The 26,413-nt window shown below is 54.5% G+C and overlaps 5 protein-coding genes across 7 annotated transcripts in view; 3 read left to right on the top strand and 2 right to left on the bottom strand.

Annotated features, from left to right (window-relative positions):
• Window positions 1-830: 830 nt before the first annotated feature.
• Window positions 831-6,278, bottom strand: CCDC137 (coiled-coil domain containing 137). Its single transcript, XM_065909087.1, has 6 exons — window positions 6,104-6,278; window positions 5,583-5,716; window positions 3,906-4,128; window positions 2,530-2,612; window positions 2,330-2,409; window positions 831-2,158 (listed from the first exon to the last, which is right to left on the bottom strand). The coding sequence occupies exons 1-6, from the start codon at window positions 6,238-6,240 to the stop codon at window positions 1,937-1,939; spliced, it is 879 nt and encodes a 292-aa protein (XP_065765159.1). The 5' UTR covers window positions 6,241-6,278; the 3' UTR covers window positions 831-1,936.
• Window positions 6,279-6,370: 92 nt separating this feature from the next.
• OXLD1 (oxidoreductase like domain containing 1) lies at window positions 6,371-8,937 on the top strand. Its single transcript, XM_065909383.1, has 2 exons — window positions 6,371-6,492; window positions 7,303-8,937. Exons 1-2 carry the CDS (start codon window positions 6,433-6,435, stop codon window positions 7,702-7,704), a joined length of 462 nt encoding a protein of 153 aa, XP_065765455.1. The 5' UTR covers window positions 6,371-6,432; the 3' UTR covers window positions 7,705-8,937.
• Window positions 6,382-12,755, top strand: PDE6G (phosphodiesterase 6G). 3 transcript variants are annotated; one of them, XM_065909385.1, is made up of 4 exons: window positions 6,382-6,492; window positions 10,954-11,197; window positions 11,662-11,702; window positions 12,160-12,755. In XM_065909385.1, exons 2-4 carry the CDS (start codon window positions 11,052-11,054, stop codon window positions 12,234-12,236), a joined length of 264 nt encoding a protein of 87 aa, XP_065765457.1. In that variant the 5' UTR covers window positions 6,382-6,492; window positions 10,954-11,051; the 3' UTR covers window positions 12,237-12,755. The 3 variants fall into 3 exon arrangements, with proteins under 3 accessions (XP_065765457.1, XP_065765456.1, XP_065765458.1); XM_065909384.1 differs by having other exon boundaries at window positions 6,408-6,496; window positions 10,958-11,197; XM_065909386.1 differs by having other exon boundaries at window positions 6,458-6,496; window positions 10,937-11,197.
• Window positions 12,756-12,817: 62 nt separating this feature from the next.
• Window positions 12,818-18,133, bottom strand: TSPAN10 (tetraspanin 10). The gene is made up of 5 exons (XM_065910871.1): window positions 18,098-18,133; window positions 16,939-16,948; window positions 16,356-16,815; window positions 14,011-14,413; window positions 12,818-12,874 (listed from the first exon to the last, which is right to left on the bottom strand). The coding sequence occupies exons 1-5, from the start codon at window positions 18,131-18,133 to the stop codon at window positions 12,818-12,820; spliced, it is 966 nt and encodes a 321-aa protein (XP_065766943.1).
• A 5,546-nt stretch (window positions 18,134-23,679) lies between these two features.
• Window positions 23,680-26,413, top strand: part of NPLOC4 (NPL4 homolog, ubiquitin recognition factor) — a 52,671-nt gene continuing 49,937 nt past the window's right edge. The window contains exon 1 of the mRNA XM_065909015.1: window positions 23,680-23,865. Within this exon, the coding sequence (XP_065765087.1) occupies window positions 23,851-23,865 (15 nt within the window). The 5' untranslated portion in view covers window positions 23,680-23,850. The remainder of the gene's footprint in view (window positions 23,866-26,413) is intronic.

Here is a 26,413-nt window from a genome sequence, read left to right as displayed (position 1 = left end):
CTAATGAATATTCAGGACTGATTTCCTTTAGGATTGAGTGGTTTGATCTCCTTGAAGTTCAAGGGACTCTCAAGAGGCTTCTCCAACACCACAGTTCAAAAGCATTAATTCCACCTAAAACCTAGTAAAAGCTGACTCCTCCAACTTGCCACACAATTTGCTTGTTCTGAATTGAAATTCTGATTCCAATAAACTCATTTTGGCCAAAGATCTTATTTCATGCTCATAGTCAACACCCTTAACCCAGGCTGGATGTCCTGATGGCTGATCCTACCTGGGTTCTATCTCTAGAGGTGACCCGAATCTGGGCTCTGTTCCTGAGGGGTGATGCCCAGCTTGGGGGCCTATCTGAGGGATGACCCCAGCCTGGTCACCATTGCTGTTGGGTTAGGTTGGGCCTGGTGATATCTCAGATGGTAAAGCCAGCTAAGCCAACTTGACCAGTTTTAGAGGCACGCTGACAAGGGTCTAGGGAAATATAATTTCCACATTTCTTGTGACCAAGGGCAAACGTCCTTCACCACGACCTGTTTCCTTGTTCCCACGTTCATACCGTACTTGCAGTGCGTCCAGGAAACACCAGTGTTTCTCAGCAGCCCCACCTCACCCTCGCTCTCATGGCCCTGCCTGTCTCAGAAGCTGATTGTAAGAAGGATGCCAGCACTGGGTGAGAGATGTGCTGCCCGCCCCGACTGCCATGTGACGGGGGGTGAGTCCTGGCTACTGCCTCCAGCCAGCACCTGGCCACCCTGTGCAAGGGCTGAGGTCACCCACCATGCAGAAACACACCCCAGAGAGTGACAGCCCTGATTCCAGGTACAGCTTCCAGAACTTCAATCTTTTAATTCAAAAATAAAATTCACTGCATAAAATACAAACTTGGGGAAGAGCAAAACAGATCCCATACCATTCCACACTCATTCTCTAGGGCCGCCCTGGCCAGTGCTGAGGCCTAGCACTGACTGAGCTGCTCAGGCCATCTTTGCTGGCTAGAGGAGCCTGAGCTGTAGAGAGCAAGGCAGCCCAGTGGCTGTCAACCTCCAATAGGGCTATGAGCAGCCTGACCCTGTCCCTCCATGTTCAACTGCTAGCAGCCTGTAAGCCACATCCCCATGCTCTCACTTATATCCCACACCTGAGCAGGAGGATAAACCCAGGTGCTCCGTCCTTTGGCGCCCGTGTGAGGTTCAAACCCTGCCAGGCCCTGCCCTTAGCAGGAACTTACATGGCCCCTCTGATCGCAAGAGAGCCCTGGGCTGGGCTCCTGTCCTTGCTGTCTAGCCACTCTGGACCTGCTGGAGAGCCCCGCCATGTCTTCCCCAGAGGCCTTGATGACATTAAGGACTCAGCCTCCCCAACCTCAGTGTGGGTGGCTCAGTCTTCACACCCCAACATAAGCTTGGAAGTGGCTCCACCTATCCTGCGGGGACCGTGGTGACAGTGGTCTAGGTGGCCTAGATGCTGACCCCCCGCCCCTGTTCCACACCAGCCTGCTGTCTGGCTTTGGCTCCAGCCGTGTGGCTCTGTCGAATCCAGTAGAGCCTTGTTTATTGAGTCAGCAGTGTCTACAATTCACTGGCGTTTAGGGACAGGATTATGGGATTGGCCCTCCCTAAAGTGGCCCTGGGTTGTGTCTCAGCCTGGACCTGTGTGTTCAGAACAAAGCTGCATGTGATGCTAGGCTCAAGGAAACGACACTGACTGCATCTCACCCAGGTGGTGGCTCCATCTACGGGGGCTCAGGAGACAGACAATGCTCTATGCGAGATATGGGTCCAGCGGATGGTCGCTCCTGAAAGAGCAGTCTCTAGGGAGAAAAAACAGGAGCCCGCTCCCCAACCTGAGTCCCAGAATATGTCCTGGGAAAGGACTCTCAACTGTAGGCCATCTGCTTGTCCAGCTCCAGCCCAGGTGCAGCAGCTCTGGTCCCTCGTCATCACAGCTGCATCTCTGGCTTCTTTCCGGGAGCGAGGTGGGGTGGCTGTGGCGACTGAGTCCCCTGCCGCCGCTGCTGCAGTCTCTTTAGCGCTCTGTAGGCGTTCACGGCCCGCTCCCTCTCCTCCGCCACGATCCTCTGTCTGGCCAGTGAGGTGGTCAGAGGCTGGGACACACCACCGGGGCTTAAAAGCTTCTTCAGCATCAGTGATTTCTTGCCAGGCTGAAGAACAGAGAGAGGGAGGCTGAGCCACAGGTTTGGGAAGGAGGGGAGGTTAAGGAAGGGTCTAGGTCAGTCCAAAAGTCAGTCCGTGAGAACATGGCACTCTCCTGTGTGCCCTGGACCTGGCAGCATCAAGGGGCGAAACTGGCAACTCCCTGAACCCCTGCTTACCTGGTCCCTACTCACGCTCATCCTGGGCTTGGCGGTCAGCTCTGGGGGCTGCAGCACAACCTCACCAAACTTTACCGTGTCTGGAGGGGCAGAGGAGCACAGCTGAGGCCTGCTGCCCACACAAACCCTGCAGGCCTGGCACCCAGAGCCACTGTTAGCCCACCCACCGACCCCGACACAACTGCTTCTGGAAAAGCTACCTTGGAGCAGCTCCTGCTCTAGCCTCTCTGCTGCCTTCTCCTCCCTCCTCTGCCGGGCCTTGTCCAGTCGCCGCTTCTGGAACCTGGAAAGAGAGCACAGTGCTGTTCTTACTCGTAAACCCTCGGTTCACTGGACTCAGGAACAGTGAGAGGTCACCCCTGCCCACGAGGGATGCTCTATGGCAGACCCCAGGGGGCTTCCTCCAAACCCCACGACCCATAGAGAGCACTCCTGAACCCAGCAGACCCTCCCAAAGTTCTAAGTCAAGGGTCCTCAGCATCAGTACCCCTGGAGCCATGTGACAATCTCTAGAGATGTCCTGGGCTGTTACAATGTGTTTGTGGGGTGCTCCTGGCACCTCATGGGTGGAGGCCAGGCATGCTGCTCACTGTCCTACAGGGCACGAGCAGCGAGCACCCCTGCCAACCAGAGAATCACCTGCCCCAAGTGTCAACCATGCTGCTGTCTCAAGGGTCCTGCACAGTAGCATGTGTGACATGTCTCCTTACTGTTACCGATCAAACTTTTTATAGCTTTAGGGAAATTTCTTTTTTTCTTTCTTTTTAAATTAAGGCCACGCCACATGGCATGCAGGATCTCAGGTCCCCCAAGCAGTGATGGAACTCATGCCCCTTGCAGTGGTAGCACTTGGCTGCTACCTGCTTCCTGCTACCAGGAAGTCCCTGCTTTCAGAGAAATTTCTGATGAAAGCCTGGCTTGGTTCATGACGAAAGTTTCAGTACAGGCAGAAACACATCTCAAAAAGCATTTGTTTGCTGGAACCTCTGCCCCAGCCCCCACCCACAGGCTCAAGAAGGTAGCACATAGTTTGTGTCGTAGATTTCTCCAGGGCTGAGAGTAGGGATGGGCAGCTGGTGGTGGGCTTCCTCCTGGTGCCAGTATCTCCACCAGGAAGCTGAGTCTGAGAGGTCACAGAACTTGTCCAAATGACACAGCCTCAGGCTCTCAAATTTTCTGGGGGCTGGAAAGGTCAATCCTGGAAACTGACTTCTGTGGGGCAGGCACAGTTCCCCTGGTGGTATGCAAGCACTCCTGGGAAGGAGCCTCACCTTTTTTTCTACTTCTCTACAACGACTGGCCTGGAGGGCACAGCTAACCCTCGCTTGGCTCCTGGATCCCTTGATGCTTTCCACAGAGAGGTACAGACAAAGCCAGGCCTTCAGAGTTCTATGAGGTCAGAGCCTCCCAGGTCAAGAGGCTGAGGTGCAGAGAACAACACCCACTGACACCAGGTCCTGCTTGCCCTGACTCACGGGGTGGCGAGGGTGCGCCTTGGCAACAAGATGCTGTCAATGCAGAAGACATTCGAGGAACCCCACAGCCTTGCCTCCCAGCCCCTCCAGCCCCCACTCACGCTTTCCTCCGCTCCGACTTCTCCTTCTTGGGAGCCGCCTGCACCTCGGGCTGCCGGTTGGCCTGGTTCTTGCTGAGGAACAGCACATGCTGGGCCTCCTGTTCCATGCGCCGGACATAGGCCCTGTCGGACTCCCACTTCCTCTGCTTGAATTTGGGTACGGCAATGTCCGGTTCCCCTCCCTTTGCTTCCTTCTCCAATGTCTTACTGAAGGCTGCCTGGGCTGAAGACAAAAGGGAGACCTCAGAGAGCACAGTGGTGAAGGCGGGGAGGACTGGGTGGTGCTGGGCTGGTCGCCCATGTTCATCTCCCCTCCCCAGGCCACAGAAAGGGAAGAGCAGACTCACATGGGAACTAAACAATCTCTAAGATGCCAGCTGGGGGCACCCTGGGGTGGCATCCCCACAGTTCACTGGCACACACCAAAGACGTCCTCTGCAGCTCAGCTGAAAAAAGTGACGTGACCTTAAGTGTCCATCACTAGGTGACTGGCTGAATGAATCCCCTTATGTTCATCCAGAGGTGTCACTGCACAAATGTTGAGGAGAGCTTCATGGAGTTATGGCGAAGGGCGTCAAAAGATCTACAAAATCCACTGGAAGGGAAAACCCAGGACACCAAACAATATACACAATGAAAGTATAGCTTTTACTAATATGTGAAAAGTGAAATATGCATAAGACTAACATGTAAATAACTAAAATAGGCATAACATTTCCCCTGGGAAGGTAAAAAAGAAGATGAACAGTGGTTTCTTTTAGGGGCAGGGAACAGGATTCAAAGACGCCTCATCTCATACCTTTCAGAACTGATTTCACCAAGTACGTAAGTTTATATTTTTTTAAATAATTTAAACCCCCAAAAGCGCTGACTCTACAGGGCATGGTTCAGAATGTGCCATCATCCATCTGGGTCAGTGACCTCCTCTACCCCTCTGCTTCCTCAATTCTTTACTTCACTATTGATTTGGCAGCCATCTAACCCCCAATAAAAAGACTAAGGTTTACAAAGAAATGACAAAATAGCATTGCTGCAAAACCAGTGTCATGTTTAGGAACACATACACCTATACGTGTACATGAAACACAAACACTCCGGACCCAATTCCCCCAGCATCCAGGGAGAGGCTGAAAGGTGGGCACCCAACCTGGGGTTGGGGAAAGGGGTGGGGGTGGGGGTGGTGGGGAAATGAGCTTCCCAGGGGGTCTGATCAACTCCCTCCATAACCTCTGGAAACCATCCACTTCTCTCCACCATGACTTCTGCACTCTGGTCCAAGGAACATCATCATAGTATCACTGGCCTGCAGTGTTCTCTCACCCCTCAATCCTTACATAGAGACCTTTTTCTTCAAGTAAATCTGAACTGACTGTCCCCTCTGATGTATCTCCACTACTCTTGGGGGGCGATGGTGAAATCAACACTTCCATCTTAGCCCATGAGATCCCAGGGGCTCCTTTTGGAGCCTCACCTGAAACCACCTTGTCACCTGCTGCCACCTGCCACTCTGGCCCTGGTGACACCAGTCTTCAGTCAGCCTTCCACACGCTCCTGCACCGTCTGAACTGCCGGGGCCTCGCAGATTTCTTCTGCCTGAAACGCCACTGAATACTTGTGCAATTAAGTGGATTCAAACACATAAGGCTTTATGGCCACCCAGCATAAACCTGCAATTACCCTCTTTCTTCCTCTTCTTGTTACTGATAGGATTTTTCATCTCTTGCCGGCTCCTCATAATCTCTCGCAGCCTGAAAGGAATTTCCTGTTCATCCTGGTTCTTGGGCTTGCAATTCACTTTCTTCTTTTCTTTGCTGTGAAGGAGAACACGGGGGTGAGACAGGTCTCAAGTGGTGCATAAACACAATCAGAGAAACCGAAGCTCAGCCTAGAGGAAGAAACTTCGCAGGCTAACCTGGCCGCTGTCGTGCGTGCCGGTCAAGAAAGCACGACCTCGTCCTAGTCCGCCCGGAGAGTCCCTGGACCGGTCTCCCACAGTACCCTGAGTGGAAGGACCTGACTTCGTCCAGGATGACAAGACGGCGCCCGGAAGGTGACATGTGCCACACCGGAGACTCCGTCACGCCTCTGCCCACCCAGCTGACCCTCCCGGACGCCCACCGCCCGAACCCGGCGGCGAGTTCTGCCCGGCATGCGGAGGGGCGCCGAGGTGTCTTCAGGGCGGTGAGATCCGCACCCACCTGCGCGGTCCCGGCCATGGTGCCGAGCGCTGCTTCCCCAACTCTTGCTGCCTCCGGCCCTGCGGTCGCCCTGGTCTCCCAAACCCCGCCGTTCCCGCCGACTCCGCCGCCGCCACTCCGCGCCGGAGTCCAGCCATCTGCACGCACGGGGTTCACAGGAGAAGTCACTTCCGCACTCCCGCGCGGTCCCGCCCTACTCTCGCCACTTCCGCTTCCTGCGCCCATCAACTCCCCGACGATATACAGCTCCTTGACGGGTCGGGATTGGCCAGAGCGGCCGCCTTTCACGGCCGCCTGCAGCGCGTGCGCAGTGAGCCAGGCCGCGGGCAATGCTGCTGAGGAGGGTAGCTGGGGGAGGCCGCGCGGTGGCTGCCGCTACCCTCGGCGGGGCAAGTACAAGCGGGGACGGGAACGGGGACGGGATGTGTTCGGGAGGCCGGGCCCCATAGGGGCCGAGGAGCCCCGCTCTTCCCGCCGCTGACCAGAGCTCGGGGTAGTGCCGGCGGGGTCTGCGCTCGTTCCCCGCTCCCCGTCCAATATCTGTTGAACAGCTACTGTGTGCAAGGCCTTTGGCGAAACCTCAGTGACTAGGAGCTGATGCTCCTCGCTGGAGAAGTTAGAGAAATAAAATGTGGGCCCGTGTTCAGTGCCCTGGAGACAGAGCAAGGGGCTAGGGTGGGGGTTCCAGGTGGGGAGAAGGCTGCCCCCTGGACCTTGGGAATGACTTGGGCTTCTCCTGTGACAGAAGGAAGAGGGATGAAGGGCTGATGCGATTAGTAAGGATGGTCCCGGGAGGGAAATGTGGCAGTACCGGTTGGAGAGGGCGAGGTGGCTGTTTGGGCTGGAGCTCACATGCCTCCACCTCCGCCACAGTCCTGACCACCAGGCAAAGGCACCTTAGCTGGAGATACAGTCTCACCACTCAGCATCTGCCTGGTGCCTGCCTGCTGCCAGGCCTCGAACCCAGCCTCTCTCACGAACTTATGGGTCATCCTCATCCCAAGCGTCAGGTCCCTCTTACAAATGGGAAACTGAGTCTGAAGACAAAGTAACTTGTCTAAGGTCATGCAGGAATTAAGGAAGCTGAGAAAGACATGGAGTCCCCTGCCAGTGACAGGAAGCCAAAGTTTGCCCAGAGCAGAAGGCAGGCAGGGCCTTACCAGCTTCCTAGAGACTCATGCACTTATCTGCATCCTTAGGGGCCACTGTCCAGCTGGGACTGGTGCCAAAAGCTTCCTGGAGGCAGCAGCCTTCTTCGCAGGATCCAAGTCCGTGGAGCCCACAGAGAGTTTGGGAAGAACCATGTGGAAGTGGGGTCCCAGGCAGGTGCAGCGGGCACCGGGCAGCCCAAGTCCTCCCTGCCGGGCGGGGGCCCCTCAGGACCTCTGTACCCGCCACCTCCTGAGCTCCAGCCACCCACCAACTGCTGCATGAGCGGCTGCCCCAACTGCGTGTGGGTAGAGTATGCAGATGCGCTGCTGCAGCACTACCAGGACGGCGGGGAGCGGGCTCTGGCCGCCCTGGAGGAGCACGTGACTGATGAGAACCTCAAGGCCTTCCTCCGGATGGAGATCCAGCTCCGCATTAGGAGTGGAGGCTGAGCCACCTGGCCAGACACCCTCACCCCGACACTCTCCTCCTCGGGACAGCCGCCTTTATCCATGGCCCCTTCGTGCGGCTGGTGCCGGCAGGAGTAGGAAGAGTTGTTTATTGACTTTGCCTGAGAATAAATACATTCTCTGTGGTGGTTAGATAGCAGGCTTTTGTGTCATCATCTGTAGGTTTATGTCATAAGTCATCATATGTCCACAGGGCACCTAGAGCCTTCACCAACCCGTGAAGGTGAAAGTAAACCCGTTTCCTTGACTATTTAAGTGGCAGTGAGCCCAGGCGCCCCCTTCCATATCCCAGCGTCCCAGAAGTTTGACCCACAGGTCAGCTCTGGTTAATCTCAGTGGTACAGCAGAAGGAGGACCATCTGACCCCTGAGGTGGCCATTAGCAAAGCTCTGGTAGGCACAAATACCCACAGATGACCTGGGGAGCATCCCACCCATCCAACTACAGACTTCCAAGCTCTGATACCAGTGGCCTGGATGGACAGGGTTAAACGAATTTCTGCCTGTTTTATCTCCTCATTTAAGAGAAAAGCTAGGGTTGTGATCCAGCTTCACTAAGGAGTTGAGCTGATAAAACAGGCCTTCCCAGGTAGAGGCCTTCAAAGTAAAGCCAGCATTTCCCATGAAGGCAGATCTGTGGACCAAAGAATGAAACCACACAGCCACAAGACATGCTGCCGTACTAATGCCTGAGGATACACCCAGTAGTGCCAGCTATCTTGGCCAGCTAATCATGTCATCCAGAATCAGTTCTGGTTTTTTCAGAGAAACATGATAGTAGCAATACATGTTTGTTACACTTTATGTCAGAGAGCATCTACTTCAGTCATGTCCTACAGATTTGGAAATGGCCCAGGAAGAGATTTCCCTGGAGACAAAAGCACAGCAGACCTTAGTGGGCCTGAGGCCCCTGAAAGGGTCTACAACATGGAGGTAGTTAATCTCAGAGATATAGGAAGAAGTTTACTATTTTTTCCTCAATAAAACATATTTGTGGAAAAAAAAATGAAAGATTTTCTATGTGTATATGAACCTGGGGTTGATCTTTGTGAAATCCCAGGAGGACGAAGCTAGGGGAAGGGGAGAGATGTAGAAAATGCACCACATGGTGGGAACAGCAAGTACAAAGACCCTAGGGGTGGAAGAAGTTCCTTAGAGCACAGAGCAAAAGGGAGGGATGAGAGGTGAGGCCAAAGAAGTGGATCAGGACCAGGCTACATGGCTTTGGGGGGCAGAAAGGGGTTCCTCAGCTGTCAGGACTGAAAGCGGAGAGAGGTCTGAGATGACAGAGCGGAGAGAGGTCTGAGATGACAGCCAGTGCCATGTCATCTTTGCTTCAAAATGAGCAGCTTCAAGGACTTCTCTGGTGGTCCAGGGGTTAAGACTGCATACTTCTAAGGCAGGTCCCTGGGTTCAACCCCTGACCTGGGAACTAGATCCGACATGCCACAGCCAAAAGTTTCCATGATGCAGCTACAGATCTCACATGCCACAACTAAGATCCAGCACAGCAAACAAATATTTTTTTTAAAACAAGCAGCTTCAGGAGAGGCTGGTTGTTCATGATCATATATCCCTTGCCTGCCCTGACCCTGTCCCCAGCTTGTCCTTCCCTTGATCGCATCTAAGCCTCTTCCCCCATCTCGGGGAATCCTCGGTAGTGCTACCCAACCCCACAATCTCATTAGTGTGGTGTCAGGCACAGTCCTAATCAGCTTACCCAGCTGCAGGATAAATGCCCAGCTGGCACCCTGCTGAGGGAGGCCTGCCACTGACACCCATGGTCCCCTGAGACTTGCCCCAGAACTTGGTGAGTAGCGACCTTCCCAGGTTGCCTTTCCTGGTGGCCACTTACCCAAGGGTGTTAGCAGGTATCTGCTCAGAGGATGGGGAGCTGGTGGGCTTTTTACTACCGTTCTGAGGTCTGGGTCTATGGGAGGCCACCCACTGCCCTGTTCAGAGAGGATGCCCAGCCTATCACATCCTCTGCTCCCCGTGTCAGATGGTGGTGCAGTCTGTCCCCCAGGCTAGCAATGGTCTTGTAGCCTCAGGCTACACACATTCAGCCAACCTAAGTGGGCACAAGCCACAGGCCAGGCTGGGGCCAGGGCAGCTTGGGCAGCGGTTTCCATGGAGATAGCATCTGATAGTTGGAGCTCCATCAGGTCTCAGAACTGCCCACACCAGGCCCATGGCCTGGGACTGGGGAAGGGACTGGCTGGGCCTACAGTGCCTGAGCTGTGAGGAGTGGGTGTAATGGGGTTTGAGCTGCCAGGGCCACCAGACCTGCTGCTGTCCACCTTGGACCCAGTGTAGATCCGGCCCCTGATCCCTGGTTCCTCTCAGGCTGATGCTGGTCCCAGCTCAGAGGCCGAAACTTAGGGAGGGCAGGTCCACAGCGGGGCCTATCCAACTAGGTGCCCTGGTACTCAAGGCCAGGCCTTCCTCACTGGTCTTGATAGAACAACCTGTCCTTACCTCCCAGCTGGTCTCAGCCCTTAAACTCTAGCAGGCAGTGGGCAGTGGCCCCAGACGGAAGTCAGGCATTGCAGCCCACAAATGGACAAGAAAAGGGGCCCCAAGAGGGTACCTGGGGCATCCAGTGCCAGGGTAGTGGCTCCTGGCTGTGTCATGTACTTAGCCCCAGAACCTTCTGGGCTCACAGTGTTTCCTGAGAGATTAGAGTCTCCCTCTGGTGCTAATAGGCTTAAAGGAAGGTGAGCTTCCCCTGGCCAAGGTCACCAGGGCTTAGAGCATCCAGGGGGAGGCTATGGGGGAGAGGAGGAAGGGAGGCCACCCCGTGCAGTGGGTTCAAGGACACCAGCAGGTGATGCTGGTGCCTCGTGAGTGGTGGCGGGTGGAGGGGTTGTGTTTACCAGCAGAGGGAAGACACTGCTGGAGCCAAGGCTACACAGCCCAGTTGGGGGTTTCCTTGTGACACAACCCCTCCCCTGCCCTCCCATTTCTCGGGCTACTTTGAGGCACCATTGGGTACCCAACATGCCACCATAAATGAGGCTGAGTGTTCCACCCCAGAGACTGGGATGGGGAATGCAGAAGGGGGAAGCCATAAGGAGGGTGCACCTGGGGACCACCCAGCACTCTCACCCCCTGCCTGGTCCTCATTTGGGCCCCAGGTGCAGTTGGCAGAGGCTCCCCGGGTCAGGGGACTGCCATCCAAGTCCTACTGGGGACCGGTGGGTCTCATATTGCAGGGTTTCCTCTGTTCCAGGGAGTTGAGACCTGCGAGGAAGGTCGGAAGCAGGAGGGCCCAGAACGTGAGGGAGTCCAGAAGCTGAGGGTCACTGCGGGATCTCTGTCAACCTGGCCATGAACCTGGAGCCACCCAAGGCCGAGATCCGCTCGGCCACCAGGGTGATGGGGGGACCCGTCACTCCCAGGAAAGGGCCCCCGAAATTTAAGCAGCGGCAAACCAGGCAGTTCAAGAGCAAGCCCCCCAAGAAAGGTGTTCAAGGGTAAGCAGATCTGTGGGAGGGGTGGCTCTGAGAGGGGGGTGGAGGGCCCACCAGCTGTCCAAGAGGGAGGGGCGCTGCACTGCGGGTGGGGGGCCGGGTGGGGCCTCAGCCACCCTTTTCTCGTGGGAGGTGATCCCATCCTCCTAAGTGGGTGAGGCGGTCCTCAGGGGCCTGAGCCGGCCTGTCTCAGGGTCCCCATTCCCTGGGAATAGGAAGGGGGGGTCCCTGTCACCCTTTTTAGCTGTTATTGCTGAAAGGTCTGGAAAGCACACCCACCCATACCACCACCCAGACACTCAACCAGCACCCCACTAACTGATGTGCATCTCCACACACGCAGCCCTATCTGTACACACCCAGGACACATTCAGACACACCATGTTCCCAGGAACCTGCACTCAAGTGTATGCACGCCCCCCCCTCCTCTCTTCCTGGTCACTGCCCTGACTGCTCTGTCCTTGCAGGTTTGGTGATGACATCCCCGGAATGGAAGGTCTGGGAACAGGTATGACAACCACAAGTGTCCACCTAGGTCCCCCCACTCACCCACCCCCCCAGAGTGCCTGGGGCCCAGCCCCCCACCCCAGGCAGAGGGCACTTTCCCCTAGCTGTGCTTCATTCCCTTTCTCGACTGCAAGCTTCAGACACCACCCGACTAGGGTCCTTCCTTAGGTGCTTGGAGAGGCTGGAAGGAACAAAGCTCTTGCTGTCCCAGTCCCAGACCCCCCTCACCAGCAGCAAGGCCCACCTTGCTCTGCCCCGCCTCCAGGCCTGCTGCACCCACTCTCTTCCTGGGCAGGGCACCCATTCAATACCCCCCAAAGGTGGTGTGTCCTGAGAGGAGGGCTCTACGCCCAAAGGACCTTGTACTCTCATCACTGGGGTGTGGACAACAGGGCCCGGAGGGCATGGCGGCACTGGGGGCCTTGGGACCCTCAACCTACTGCCCCCTTGTCCTGCAGACATCACCGTCATCTGCCCATGGGAGGCCTTCAACCACCTGGAGCTGCACGAGCTGGCCCAGTACGGCATCATCTAGCCCTGGACCCCCACCCTCAGCCCCTCCACTCCGCTGCCTGCTCTGACCCCCTGCTTAAGATTCCGTTGAGGAGGGCTGCCCCCCTGGGAGGTCCAGAGTGTCTGAATTGTGTCTGGAGACCCTCACAGGGCGGTAGCCTCGAGCCTCCTGGACACTAGTTACCAGGAGCCCACCACCTTCAGGACACCCTCTCGGGGCAGCCGGACCCTGCTTAACTTCCGGAAACACTGGTCCACAGATCCTCTCCTCCCCAGGCTGGAAAGCTAGGGCAGGCCTCCCAGTGGTGTCTGCCACATCCCACCTCCTGCCACCTCCCACCACCACCCCCGCCCATCTGGGGGTGAGGACGGGCTCCCCTCACTAGCCTTTCCCAGTTGAGGCCGTTGGGCCGGCAGGTGGATGGCAGGAGTCCTGCAGGCGTCAGAGAATGAGAACCCTCTGGACCAGTCACACCAGTAGGAAGCTTCTCCTTTCCAACGTGGCCCATGCTTGCTGTCCTGTTTCAAATAAAGTTACTGTGCTCCCCACCTCTTGTCTGGGGTGTATTGTCAGTGGGGACAGGGCCTAAGGGTAGGGTCTGTTCAGTAGGAGTGGATGGCGCAGGCGCAAGTGGCAGGGATGGCGGGGCCTCGGCCAGGCTGAGGGGAGGAAACACATCAGGTGCTGAGAAGACTCCTGAAGGCCAGATCGGGGCAAGGTGGGCAGCCTCACATACTGCAGGGACAGGAGCTCGGGTCAGGGGGCGAGAAAGCCTGTTTGCTCCCCACAGGTGAGGAGACAGGTGCAGGGAAACTGGGCCCCCCTGCCCCCTTAGTGTCCACTAAAGCCAGACAGATGCCCACCAGCAACTCTGCAATTCCACTCCTGACCCCACAGTGAGGCACGCTGTCATACATACACACAGACCTGCACAAAACTGTCCCTACTAGCAGTCATCTTCTGGAAACTGCCCAAGTGCATGTCCACACGGACGTGGGGCTCTGTTCACACAGCACTGGAGAGTGACTCTCGAGAAGGGGGCCCCATGATTTCGTCTATGTGAAGGCCAGAAAAAGCCACGTGAACTGAAGGTAACAAAGTTCCACCAGGGGTGACCTCGGGGAGGGGACAAAGAACCCTGCTGGGGCTGGAGCTAGACTTGGTAGTGGTAGTGGGTCCACAGGTGTGCAGGTAAGTAAGAAGCCTCATGCTGCCCACTTAAGGTTGGTGCAATTTACTGTATGAGTGATACATCGCAATAAAACTTACACTCTGCCAAAAAAAAAAGGACTCTGGAGAGAGAGGCCTGGGCCTCAACCTTAACCACCACAATGGACAGGAAAGGGGGAGGTGGCCTCAGAGGAAGGCAGGTGCCAGGCTATGGTGAAGACATGGAGCTTCGTAGGCTGGGCTTCGAGGTGGGACTTGGAGGTGGTTGGAAGTGGAAGTCAGAGGTGAATGTTGGAAGTGAGGGTCAAGGTGAAATTCAGAGCTGGGGGCTTGGCAAGCAGGATTTCATCCAGTTCTTGCTCCCCGCTCCTCCTGCCGGCCAGGTGGCTTTGCCTGGCATCCTCTGTGGGAGGCAGATGCTGGCCAGGCGGTCGTCGAGGTCAGCTTACACTTGGAACAGCAGTGTTTGCAAGCAAGTGGGCAGTGTGAGGGAAAGGGAACCTTGGGAAGCTGGAAGTCAGTAGGTGGAGGTTGCCTGGGGATCCAAGGCGTGTGTCCCTAAGCACCCAGGCAGGTTACTCTGACATCTGCCCTGGGAGGGGAGGGGCGGCCTGCAGTCCCAGACCCCAGCGGGGTCTTTCCTCCCCGCTGTTGGTCGGCCCACGACCAATTTGGCAGAGCGCGGGACACTGGGTCGGGTTCCTATGGACAAGCCCCCACTCCCTGCTGCCCCCTTGTGGACAGTCAGGGCCCTCACCAGCTGGATGGCCAGCAGGAGCTCCACCCCCTGGACCAGCACGACCCCGATGGCGTAGCAGCCCAAAGTCCGGATGTTACTGTGCAGCCACCGGAGGAGTGGTGGGCCGCAGCCCTCCAGATGCACCACCCTCTGGGCCGCATCCTCGTTCAGGCCCAGGGCCCTGAAGCCGCACTGGTCATTGACAGAGGCTCCGCCTTCCCAGGGGTCGATGCAGCAGGAGGCAGGAAGGCTGCAGGCCTGGACCCCAGGAGAGCTGCAGTTAAAATACCTGCAAGGGCGCACAGTGTCAGTCTGGAGGGCAGGTCCCCTGGTCTGGGACCCCAGTGTGAACTCTTTGTTTGTGGTTGCTTGGTTGCTAAAGTCGTGTTCAGCTCTTTTGCAATCCCATGGACTGTAGCCTGCCAGGTTCCTCTATCCATGGGATTCTCCAGGCAAGAGTACTGGATGGGTAGCCATTTCCTTCTCCAGGGGATCTTCCCTACCCAGGGACTGAACTCGTGTCTCCTGCATTGGCAGGCAGATTCTTTACCACTGAGCTTCCCAGAATGTCTCCTACCCACCTCCAAACTTCCATGGCCACATACGTGCATAGGCACGCAGGCATGCACATGTGCATGCATACAAGCATGTGTGCATGCATGCAAGCACAGAGGCATGAATGCACACACATATACATACAGTATGAATCCACACTGGCATGCATGTATAGAGGCACATACATGCACACTTGTGCACAAACACACACACACACAATACCCAGTTCTCTATAATTCATCCCGTACCAGGTAGGCCTCTGCACACGCTTCTTGGCTAGAAGGCATATACTGCACAAGGCAGTTGGAGGGAGGCCAGCATTTGATGGGGGCTGGAAGGAAGACACCCTTGCTCCACAGACGCTGCTGAGTTGGTCTGAGCATCAGGGTTGGAGCCGGAGAAGGGGGGTTGAGGACTGGCAGAGGTTTCTGTAGGGGTCAGTGGGTTGTAGGGGGGACGTGAGGGGTCACACTGGACAGTGACAAGGGACAGGAGGCTTGGGAGGAGCTCACAGGGCCTGGAGGGAGTGTTGCTCTTATCACCTGCTTCAGGCAGCCCTCAGGTGCCCCTGGCTTTGACTAGGCATCTAGTCAAAGCATCCAGGGCCCTGTGAGCTGCAGGCTCATCCCTCACCACCCCCCGCCCCATACAGGCACAGTCTCATCTCCTCGAAGAGTGGGCTTCACTAAGGCCGGGGCTTGGAGACCGGTAGGCTGGGTGAACATAACAACATCAGAAAGGGTTGCCACCAACCCAAAGTCACACATGGCCACCCAGTGAAAACAAGCCTTGTAGAGTGCTTCTAGGGTGCCTGGTACTCGGAAGGAAGGGCTCAGCACGTCTCAGGGACTCATGGGTACAAGTGGCTGGTTTTCAAGAGTCTCCATGTGACTCTAAACACACACACATATACACATACATACACACATAGCAGAGGGAGAAGTGTGGAGTCATAGTCTGGAGGGATGTCCTGGATTAAACTAAAGTGAAAGTGAAAATCGCTCAGTCGTGTCCAAGTCTTTGTGACCCCATGGACTACACAGTCCATGGAATTCTCCAGGTCAGAGTACTGAAGTGGATAGCCTTTCTCTTCTCCAGGGGATCTTCCCAGCCCAGGGATTGAACCCAGGTCTCCTGCATTGCAGGCGGATTCTTTACCAGTTGAGCCACAAGGTAAGCTGGTGGTGGTTTAGTCACTAAGTCATGTTCAACTCTTGCGACCCTGTGGACTGTAGCCTGCCAGGCTCCTCTATCCATGGGATTCTCCAGGCAAGAATACTGGCGTGGGTTGCCATTTCCTTCTCCAAGGGAAGCTAGATTAACCTAAAAGTTATTTTCAATTGACACTGAGATATATTGTATGATGTCCTTACTGGGGGAAGAAAAACAATAAAACAACAATCTCCAAAAATGATTTTCTATGTCTGCTATCCGAGTTTCTCCATTATCATCCCTGTGTGACCATGTGGCCCTGGCTGGGCCCAAGCATGTACATGTGCAAATGTGCCCGCGTGAGCGTGTGCACATGTGTGAGTATGTATAGGTGAGAAGCCTGTACAGGTGAGTGTGTGTACAAGTGAGTATGGGCGTGAGTGTGGCCCACCTCCTCTCCAGCCCCAGAGACCCTGCCAGTCACTGTGGGGCTACCCTCTTCCCTCGTGGGCTCCGGGACTCACAGGTTCCGCTGCCAGTCCTGGTAGGAGTCCGCCCCGCAGCACTGCAGCCCCAGCTGGACTTGGTCGATGAGGAAGCACAGGTCTGGGTCGTCTTGGTAGTGGGTGATGGCCAGGCGCAGGACGTGCTCCAGGCCATCCTGTAACCGGCCCCAGAGGGCCACCACCAGGGCCCCCACCACGGCCTCCAGCACCAGGAAGGCAAGGACGCCCCCGGAGAAGCAGCGCAGCAGAAAGGCGTTCTCGCAGAGGGCACCCAGGCAGCCCGCCAGGCTCACTGCGCTGACCGCCAGCCCACCCAGCACCAGCCCCAGCATGGGGTCTGCGGGCAGGGGGGACCCCCAACTACTTCCCAGAGACCCCTTGACAGCCAGGCCCCAGAGCCCGATGGCCAGGGCCAGCAGGCTGAGTAGGGAGAAGAGGAAGTTGGACAGGAAGAGTAGGCACTTGAGGCAGCTGCTTTCTGAGGGGAGCAAGCAGGCCAGGAGCCCCCCAAGGCCTGCCCTCCAGGCTGGGTCCTCCCAGGGAGCTGGTCCTGGGCGACTAGAAGTGAGGGGGCTGCTCCTGGCGAGGGGTGGTTCCTGACCTCCAGCCTCCTGCAGAGGAAGGAGGAACAGGGAGGTCTCACCGGTGTGATCCCCTTCTCTCAGACCCTGTGACGCTCAGCTGGGAGCAGGGTCAGAGCCTGCAGGGGGAGGAAGCTAGACAGCATAGGTGGAAGGGGGCGCTCAGAGACCCTAGAAGCCCAGGGACATGGGTGCGGCCATGAGACCAGGGCTCTGTGAGGTGCAGGGCCTCCCAAAGACCCCAGCTTGCCTTCCAGGAGGACCCTCAGCCAAGTTTGGGGGCCCTGGCCTTACCCAGGAAAAGAATAACGGGGTGCCTAGGGTTGGGGGGGCCCGCTCTCCTCTCAGTTCCCCAACAGAGGCCTGAATCACTGATCATGAAGTTGGGAGAAGTTGCCAGTTTCATCGATGGAACTTTGTCCCTTGATGGACAGTCTCCACCTCAGTTCTGCCTGCTCCCCAACCCCTCCACTGGCAGGCAGGGGTGGGAGGGCTTCTGCCCCCTCTCTGCAGGGGAAGGGGCAGCAGGCCCTTAAAGTCTGGCTGTGGGAAGAATGAGGAAGCTAAGACCCCAGGCCTGGGCAGAGTTCCCAGTTTCCCAGGAAGAAACAAGCCCTTTACTCCCCACCTGTCTGACCGCATCAGAGCAGAGGAACTAAGCATTATTGATCAGCATCCCCCAGACCTCGACAAGTCAGTAAGAGCAAAAGGACAAGCTGCCGACGACATTGGCCTTCAGCCCCTTCTGCACCAAGCCAGAGCCCACCCTCCCGTCACCCAGATCCACAGGGAGACCGGCCAGATCTCTTGTCTAGGGGCCATACAGGGCTGAGTGGATGGCAGCCTTAGGCAGAGGGCAACAGGGAGATGAGAAGGCCGATGGGGGCTGGGTCACAGGTGGGGGGGCGGGGAAAATGTGGGGGTGATGGGTGATGGTCCCTGGGTGTGTGCTACCCTTGGGGTGTGGATGCATCCCACGCCATGTTAAACACAGGGTAAGGCTGGGTCACCTTTCAGGGTTGGAACAGGGTGCTGGGGGTGGTTAAGTCACCTGATTAATAAAGCCCTACCCCAATCTTAGCAGTGGGGCATCCACCTCCCCAGTACACAGCAGGGCTCTGGGTGGGGTAGCGGGGAGAGAACACCTCCAGCCCTGCCAGTCGCCACAGCATTGCTTACCTGGGACAGCAGCGGGCTCCTTTCCCCCTCCTCCATCCTCCACCAGGACAGGTGTGCTGGACCCTGCTGGTTTCTCCAGCTGGGACACCAGACCTGGTGTTGCCTGTGGCCTTGGCTGCTCTGTGAGCTGTGAGCCCTACTGGGATGATGTGGTCACAACCGGATCATGTGAGGAGTCATATTTTAGGGCTTAACACAGCCTCTGCTTGTCGAGATGCAGAGAATTCTTCTTCCTGAGCCCAGATTCTTGGCCTTGCTCTCTGCAGGCATGACGTGGGAGCTGTCAGGGGGCTGCCCTCGTGGTCATCGCCAGAGGGTCCCAGTGTGGACAGCCTGGCTGATTCAGTGCTACCCCTCAGCTCAGCTGGAGGATCAGATCCTGGGCCTCAGTAATAGCCTGGGAGACCAGCCCACAACTAAATGCCAGTTTATCCTCTGACTTATTCACTGAAAGAAAGAAATTATATATATATATATAAATATAAATAGATATAAAATGAATATGAGTTTGAGAAAACTCTAGGAGATAGTGAAGGGCAGGGAAGCCTGGTGTGTTGCAATTCATGGGGTTGCAAAGGGTCGGACACAACTTAGCGACTGACCATCATTATTATATACATACACATATAAATATATACATATAATTATGTGTGTGTGTGTGCGCCTAGTAGCTTCAGTTGTATCCGATTCTTTGTGACCCCATGGACTGTAGCCTGGCAGGCTCCTTTGTTCATTGGAGTCTCCAGACAAGAATACTGGAGTGCAGAGCCTTTCCCTTCTCCAGGGGATCTTCCCGATCCAGGGATTAAAGTCTAGTCTCCTGCATTGCAGGCAGATTTTTTACCATCTGAGTCACCAGGGAAGCCCATAACTATGTACAAATGTATGTATGTATATTTGAAGTGCCTTTGTTATTTTTTCCACATGTCACTGGGTAAATTACATCCTTCTTGGCTTTGAGGTATCCGGGATCCCTCACCCTCTGAGTTTCTCAGCAGCAGGACATTGTCAAGGTCACTATTGGGCCCTAGAGCTTGGAAGGACCCTGGCCATGCAGCACAGAACAGACAGAGGTGTGCTCCAGGCTCCCTGAGCCTGCATCGTCTTCCTTCTCGCCCCGCCTGCCTAGCTTGGATGCAGTGGGAAGACAGGCTCAGAGAGGGACCCTACCCCCCACCAACTCTGCAAGACCTTGGGCATGAACCTCCACACCTCCTGAGTCCAACTTATGGAGTGCATGAGACTATGATGTGTGTGGATGTTGCTGTTGGCTGCCGGGGCCCTGAGACCGTGGAAAACAGAGGCTGCCAGGGGCCCCTCTGCAAACACGATTGCATGGCAGGAGAAAGGGTGGTCTCTGGGGGGTTCGTGTGCCCTGTCCTGTCTCCATTGTACTCCCCACTCCCTTTCTCAGCTTCCTCTGTTTGATGTTTTAGCCCATCTCTTTTCCTTCCTCACTCACCATTTACAATCCAGCCACATGGGCTGCTTGCTGGGCCCTGATCAGCCTGGCACTCATGTGCCCTGACCTATGCCATCCCCTAAAATCTCCTTCTGGGGTCCCATTCCAGACTAGCACGGCCCAAGCAGCACTTTTCATTTTCATTTGCTTTGTTTATCTGTGTTCTTTTAAAAAAATATATATGTTTTATTTATGCTTGGCTTCTCTGGGTCTTTGTTGCTGTGTGGGCTTTTTTCCAGTTGCAGCAAGCAAGGGCTACTCTCTAGTTGTGGTGTGCAGGCTTCTCATTGCAGTGGCTTCTCTTGTCACACGGGTTTCCCTGATAGCTCAGTTGGTAAAGAATCTGCCTGCAATGCAGGAGACCCCAGTTCCATTCCTGGGTCAGAAAGAAGGGATAGGTTACCCACTCCACTATTCTTGGGCTTCCCTGATGGCTCAGCTGGTAAAGAATTTGCCTGCCATGCGGGAGAACTGAGTTCGATCCCTGAGTTGGGAAGATTTCCTGGAAAGGCTACTCACTCTAGTATTCTGGCCTGGAGAATTCCACGGACCATATAGTCCAGGGGGTCTCAAAGAGTCAGACACGACTGAGCAACTTTCACTTTCACTTTCTCTTGTTGCACAGGAACACAGGGTCTAGGACATGCGGGCTTCAGAAGCTGTGGCTCCCAGGCTCTAGAGCACAGGCTCAATAGTTGCGGCACACGGGCTTAGCTGCTCCTCAGCATATGGGATCTTCCCAGACCAGGGATCAAACCCATGTCTTCTGCATTGGCAGGTGGATTCTTTACCACTGAGCCACCAGAGAAGCTCCTATCTGTGTTTTTGCTTCGGGTTCCTCACTAGCTGCTCCCATAAGGACCACTCCTTGGAGCCCAGCCAAAACTCCAGCAGAGGGCCAGTTGAATGTTAAGCCATTGAATTTTGGGAGGGTTCGTTACACAGCAGCATCGTGAGTACAGATGACTGACACGGGGTTTATTCTCTGCCAGGGACTGGTCTGCAGTACAGAGCCCTGCAGTACAGTAGTGACGAAAGCTGACGATCCCCCACCATTGGGCGCTTACATTCAAGCACAGGGAAAGTCACAGAGTATGTGGAGAAACAAGTAACTATGTGCTGCTTTGTATGGTCATGAGTGTCATGAAGCAAGGAAAGAAAATAGTGGTGATGCTGTCTTATATAACGTGATCAGGGAGGCCTCACTGTAAGTAAGATGTCTGGTTCCTAGGTTTACACCCAAAAGCATTGAAAACAGGGACTGAAACAAATACATAGATATACAGGACCATAGCAGCCAAAAAAGGAAACAATGCAGGTGTCCATCAAAGAAGAATGGACAAACTAAATGTGCTCCACCCATGCTATGAGTATGTGTGCATGTGTGTTGGGTTGCCTCAGTCATGTCTGACTCTTTGTGACCCTATGAACTGTAGCCCACCAGGCTCCTCTGTCCATCGGATTCTCCAGGCAAGAATACTGGAGTGGGTTGCCATGCCCTCCTCCAGGGCATCTTCCTGACCCAGGGATCGAATCTGCATCTCCTGCAGCCCCTGCATTGCAGGCAGATTCTTTACTACTGAGCCACCAGGAAGCCCACCATACTCAGCCATAAAATAGAAAGAAGCTCTGACACAGGCTACGATATTGATGAACCTTGAAAACATGATGCTCAGTGAAAGAAGTCAGACACAAAAGTCCACATATTATACGATTCCACTTGTAGAATAGGTAAAGCCATAGGGACAGAAGGTAGACTAGTGGTTGCCAGTGGTTGGGAAAGGGGGAAATGGCAGCCACGGCTGAATGAGTGTGAGGTTTCCTTCTCAGGGGTGAAGAAAACTTTAGGACTAGATAGAGAAGGTGATTGTTCAACATTGGGACCGCACTAAAAGACAGTGAGTTTTCCCCTTTAGAATGGTTAACTGTACGTTCTGTGAATGTCATCTCAATTTAAAAAAAGAAAAGAGGGACTTCCCTGGAGGTCAAGAGGCTAAGACTCTGCTCCCAATGCAGGGAGCCCAGGTCTGATCTCTGGTCAGGGAGCTAGATTTCACATGTCACAAGTAAAGAGTTTACATGCTGCAACTAAAGATCCTGGTATAGCAGGATCTAATATCCCTGGTGCGGTAACTAAGACACAGTGCAGCCAAATAAATAAATACATATTTTAAAATTTTAAAAAAAGGAAAAGAAAAGAACAAGAGGACTGAGAAGAAGTTGAAGGAAGAGAGAGAATGAGCCTCATGGATTTTCCTGGGGCAAGGCCCCTGTGAGGATGAGTTCAGGAGGGTCCCCTGGGAGTGTCTCAGGATCCAGACCCGCGATGGAAGCAGCATGGCACAGGCGGAGGGAGAAAATGAGCAGTCAGACAGTCCCAATAAAGGCCTCACGGATCCTTGCAGCTGGGATGGCCTGCAGAGTTGTCCCAGACTGAGACATGGGGCTGGGCCTTGCTAACCATCGACTGTTATTGGGCATGAGCTGCGTGGCGGAAGGGACTGTGATCGGGAGTAAGCCAAGTCCCCAAAGGGGAGCTCAGCCAGCGCCACCAGCAGCTTTGGTCCTGAGTGGGGGTCCGGGCCGTGCCCTCGGCACATGCCAGACTAACGTGCAGGAAGAGCATTTCAGGCGTGTGTAGTGCCTTAGATGGGAGCAAGCCTGGAAAGTCTGAAGAAGGGTGGCTGTCTTCAAATTCTCTGAGTAAGATGAGGAGATGACAGGTGTTGAGTAACATGCATCCAATCTGACAAAAGACCACTCAGGCTGCTGTGCTACGGGCAGTAGGTCAGGGATAGGACAGGAGCTGGAGGTCATGCCCAGTGCAACCAGACTGTGGCTCGTCTCTCCCTCAAAACCCCTGGCGTCATCAGTTACTGCATCAGGCTTCAAAGCGGGCTCTCAGGAAGATGGTTGTCACCTCTGGCTCCATCTCAGCCCTGTTCTGATATTGGGTAGCCTTTGTATGAAAGTGTAGTTACCACCACTGTTATGGGCTGAACTGTGTCCCCCCTGCCACCCCGGCCAAATTTCTATGCTGATGTCCCAACCTCAGTGCCTTAGAATGAAACTTTGAAGGTAGGCCTTTAAAGAGGTAGTTAGCTTAAAATCAGGCCATTAAGGCGGGCCCTCCTCTAACGTCTTTATAAGAAAAGGAAACTGGGACACAGAGAGACACCAGGGATGAACTTGTATAGAGGGAAGACACAGGACAAAGACGGCCATCTGCAAGCCAAGGAGAGAGGCCTCAGAAGAAACCAAGCTTGATCTCTGACTTCCAGCCTCCAGAACTGTGAGAAAATAAATTTAAACCACTCAGTCTGTGGTATTTTGTCATGGCAGCCCCAGAGATAGAACTACTAAAATAACTTTAAAACATTAATGTAATACCTTCACAGTCACACAACGGAGATTAAAAGGTAAGTGGTGTAGAGTAGAATAGCGCATCTCTCAATGCTTGGGCGTGACCACACTAGGAGACGTCACCACCAGGATGCAGTCTTGTCCTTCTGTGTAAGGGATACAGTCAGTATATGAGAAGCAAAAAGAGGCCGTTCTGTACAAGGGCAGGACAGGGTGAGAAAGCAAGATGCGTGTCAGCGGGATAAAAACCACACACCTTGCCCCTTGATAGGAGCAACCCTATCAACTCTTCCGCCAATGTTTGTCCTGCGTCCAGCCTCCTCATGGCCACCGTGTTCTGCCCTCTGAACTAAAGCCTCAGGCTCCCAAGGGTCTCCCCGACTCTCCTCCTGCACTATTCTCCATTCAGCTTCTAGAAGAATCCTACAATGTTACACAGAGCATGCTCCCTCCATTCTCACCGCTCCAAATACCCCCCTAACACACTTAGAACAGAATTTCCGTTTGACCAGCAGGGCGCCGGGAATGCCCAATTCGAGCCCACGGATCTCTGTCCGTGGATGAGATGCGCTCCGATGACGCTTCCCTCTGGGCTGCACCGCAGCGTCTCTCCACCGCGTGGCCAGCGGGGGGCGCCCCTCCCGCGGAGCCCGGCGCGGGGCCGCCCTGCGCAGGCGCGGGCCGTTGGTGGGGCCGGAACCTGATTGCGGGGCCGGAACCTGGTTGCGCGGCCGCGCGGCCGGGGGAGCGCGTCGGGTGAAGCACAGGACGTCGCGGCGGTGGCGGCCGGGCGGCGAAGCTGGAGCGGCGGTGGCGGCGGCGGCGGGAGGCCGGGGCCGGGGCTGAGGCCGGGGTCGGGGCTGCGAGGCCCGTGGGGCGGCAGGCGGCGGCAGCCCGGGGCTCGAGCCCGGACACGGGAGCGGCCACCATGGCCGAGAGCATCGTGAGTGGGGCGGCCGGGCGGGAGGGCGCCGGGATGAGGCAGCATATTTGCCGGCGCGGCCTGCGGAGAGGCTCAGCGGCCCGCCCTCCTCCTCCTCCTGGGCCGGCCAGCCGGCTGGGTTCCCGACCTCCTCTCCTCACTCCTCCCGTCCCTGGCTGGAGTGGGAGACCGGGCGGTTTGAGGGTGTGGGCTGTGCTGGCTTCTCTATTCCTGGTCGCGGGGTCTCGCCGGGCGCGCCTAGAAGAGGGGGCTCCGGGTTGCCAGGGACTTCGACCCCTTCTCGCCTCCTATCCGTCTTTCCTGCCTCTTTGCCGTCGCCCCAGTGAGTGCCTTGTTACAGGTCACTAAAAGAGCATTTTCTATAAATGGGGACCCCCATCCCCGCTAGAGGAAGCTGCGAAGAAGGGAGACGGTGGACTGGCAGATGGCAGGGAGACCTTGACAGCTACCTGTCTGTAAAGGGATGTTAAAAGATCTCATTTTGTACCCGAAATTAGAGATTAACACACGTCCCCTTAAAGTTTTTGTGTGTGTGTGTGTGTTTAAGTGAAAATCAGGAAAAAACTAGCCGTCCCTTAACTTGACAAAAGTTCCTCTAAGAAGTCAGTGTGGCCGGAAAAAAACCAACAGACCAGCTGGACAGAAGAATTTTTTGGTTAACTTTAAGGGCCACTTGGAATTTCCTGGGGGAAGCAAAAGCAGTATGGGGTGGCAAGTCATGTTCAGAACTTGGCCTTGGGAGGGCCTCGAACAGTTTTGCCAGGTGTTGGGAATAGCACTCATTCTCTCTGGATGGTCAGGTCTGCAGGAACCTCTGGCTCTGGGACTTTCAGACTTTTCCTCTAGTGAGTCCTAACTCTGCTCTCTATTCAGGGGCCCTGGCTCCTTCTCTGTTTCGCAGCCTCGAGATGAGCAGAGGTAATAAATGACCCAAGAGAAAGGAGTAACTAACTCGTTTTAAAATAAGACTTACCACCAATTGTTGGTAACTCAGCCTAGAAATAGCTTAAGAGTTAGCACCCAGATATGCTTCCAAACTTTTTCTTTACTGTAGTATTTTTAACTGAATTGAAATACCTGTAGATAAGTGAGTTGTTTCAGAGAAAGCCACTTTTGTTTCTGTGTATAAGGCAAAGCTCTAGTTGATAGCATGGATCTCTTGCTGAATTTCTCACATTGTGAGGAATTGAAACAGATCATTCTTCTGAAATTTATTTCAAAAGTTTACTTATTTAAAAGAAGTCTTCTAAAAGTTTCTGTGGAATAACTTGATTTTTATCTCACAAATTCTTTGACTCCCTCAAGAAGTATTCTGGGCTCACTTTCTTATAAATAGGGAGACCTAGGTTACCGAGAAGTTAATGTGTGTCTGTTGCCTGGTTTGTCTTTTCTTGTGTATTTTACTTTATAGCCTGTGTCAAAAGCCAGGCCATAACTTCCCTCAGTATAAGTTATGTTTGTCTTTCGGAGTTAAATACTGAGCTTAGCTTGGAAACCTCGACTGCTGTGTCTTGTTGTAAACGAACAAGTAGAATAACTTCTTAAGTTTTGGAACTCTCCAGAAACATGTAATCCTGACCTTTAACTCCTCAAGGAGTAGAGTGTCATGCTCTTGGTCCTAAGTGAACAGTGAAAGCCACAGTCACGACACCCCTCAAAGAGAAGCAGGGCTCTTTACTTCTTAACCTGCCTCAGTATTGGAGACAGATTGCAGAAACAAGTAAGTGGGAGGTTACCTTATGTCCAGGCTGTATATTAAGAAAACATTTTTCTAGATGTTGAATCTACAGTATACTAGAAGTCAAAAATCGAAAGACTTTTTGTTTGTGGTACACACAGATGAGTGAGAAAGTTAAACAGATGTTTTGAGAAGCAAAAATAAAGAAAATACACTCTTAACAATTGGGATTTCATAAGGACTATTCAAAACAAAATCTTAAAATTGAATACAATATAGGGGCAAAACCTTTTCAGTTAAGCAAAAGTTATTCAATCCCTGGGTCAGTAAGATCCCCTGGAGTAGGAAATGGCAACCCGCTCCGGTATTCTTGCCTGAAAAATTCCATGAAGAGAGGAGCCTGGCGGGTTACAGTTCATGGGGTTGCAGAGTCAGACACGAGTTTTTTACACACACACACACACACACACACACACACACACTCTCTCTCTCTCCCTCTCTCTCTCTCTCTCTCTCTCTCTCTCTCTCTCTCTCTCTCTCTCTCTCTCTCTCTCTCTCTCTCTCTCTCTCTCTCTCTCTATACTAGAAAATGAGAAAGGGCTTACCTCGTAGTCCAGTGGTTGGGACAGGACTCCTTGCTTCCCCTGCAGGGGGTAGGGCTTTGATTCTTGCCTGAAAAATTCCATGAAGAGAGGAGCCTGGCGGGTTACAGTTCATGGGGTTGCAGAGTCAGACACGAGTTTTTTACACACACACACACACACACACACACTACTAGAAAATGAGAAAGGGCTTACCTCGTAGTCCAGTGGTTAGGGTTAGGGACAGGACTCCTTGCTTCCCCTGCAGGGGGTAGAGCTTTGATGCCTG

This window comes from Muntiacus reevesi, chromosome 18 (genome assembly GCF_963930625.1).
Source record: "Muntiacus reevesi chromosome 18, mMunRee1.1, whole genome shotgun sequence".
Taxonomy (NCBI): Eukaryota; Metazoa; Chordata; class Mammalia; order Artiodactyla; family Cervidae; genus Muntiacus; species Muntiacus reevesi.
This window is presented reverse-complemented; position numbering and strand designations above follow the sequence as displayed.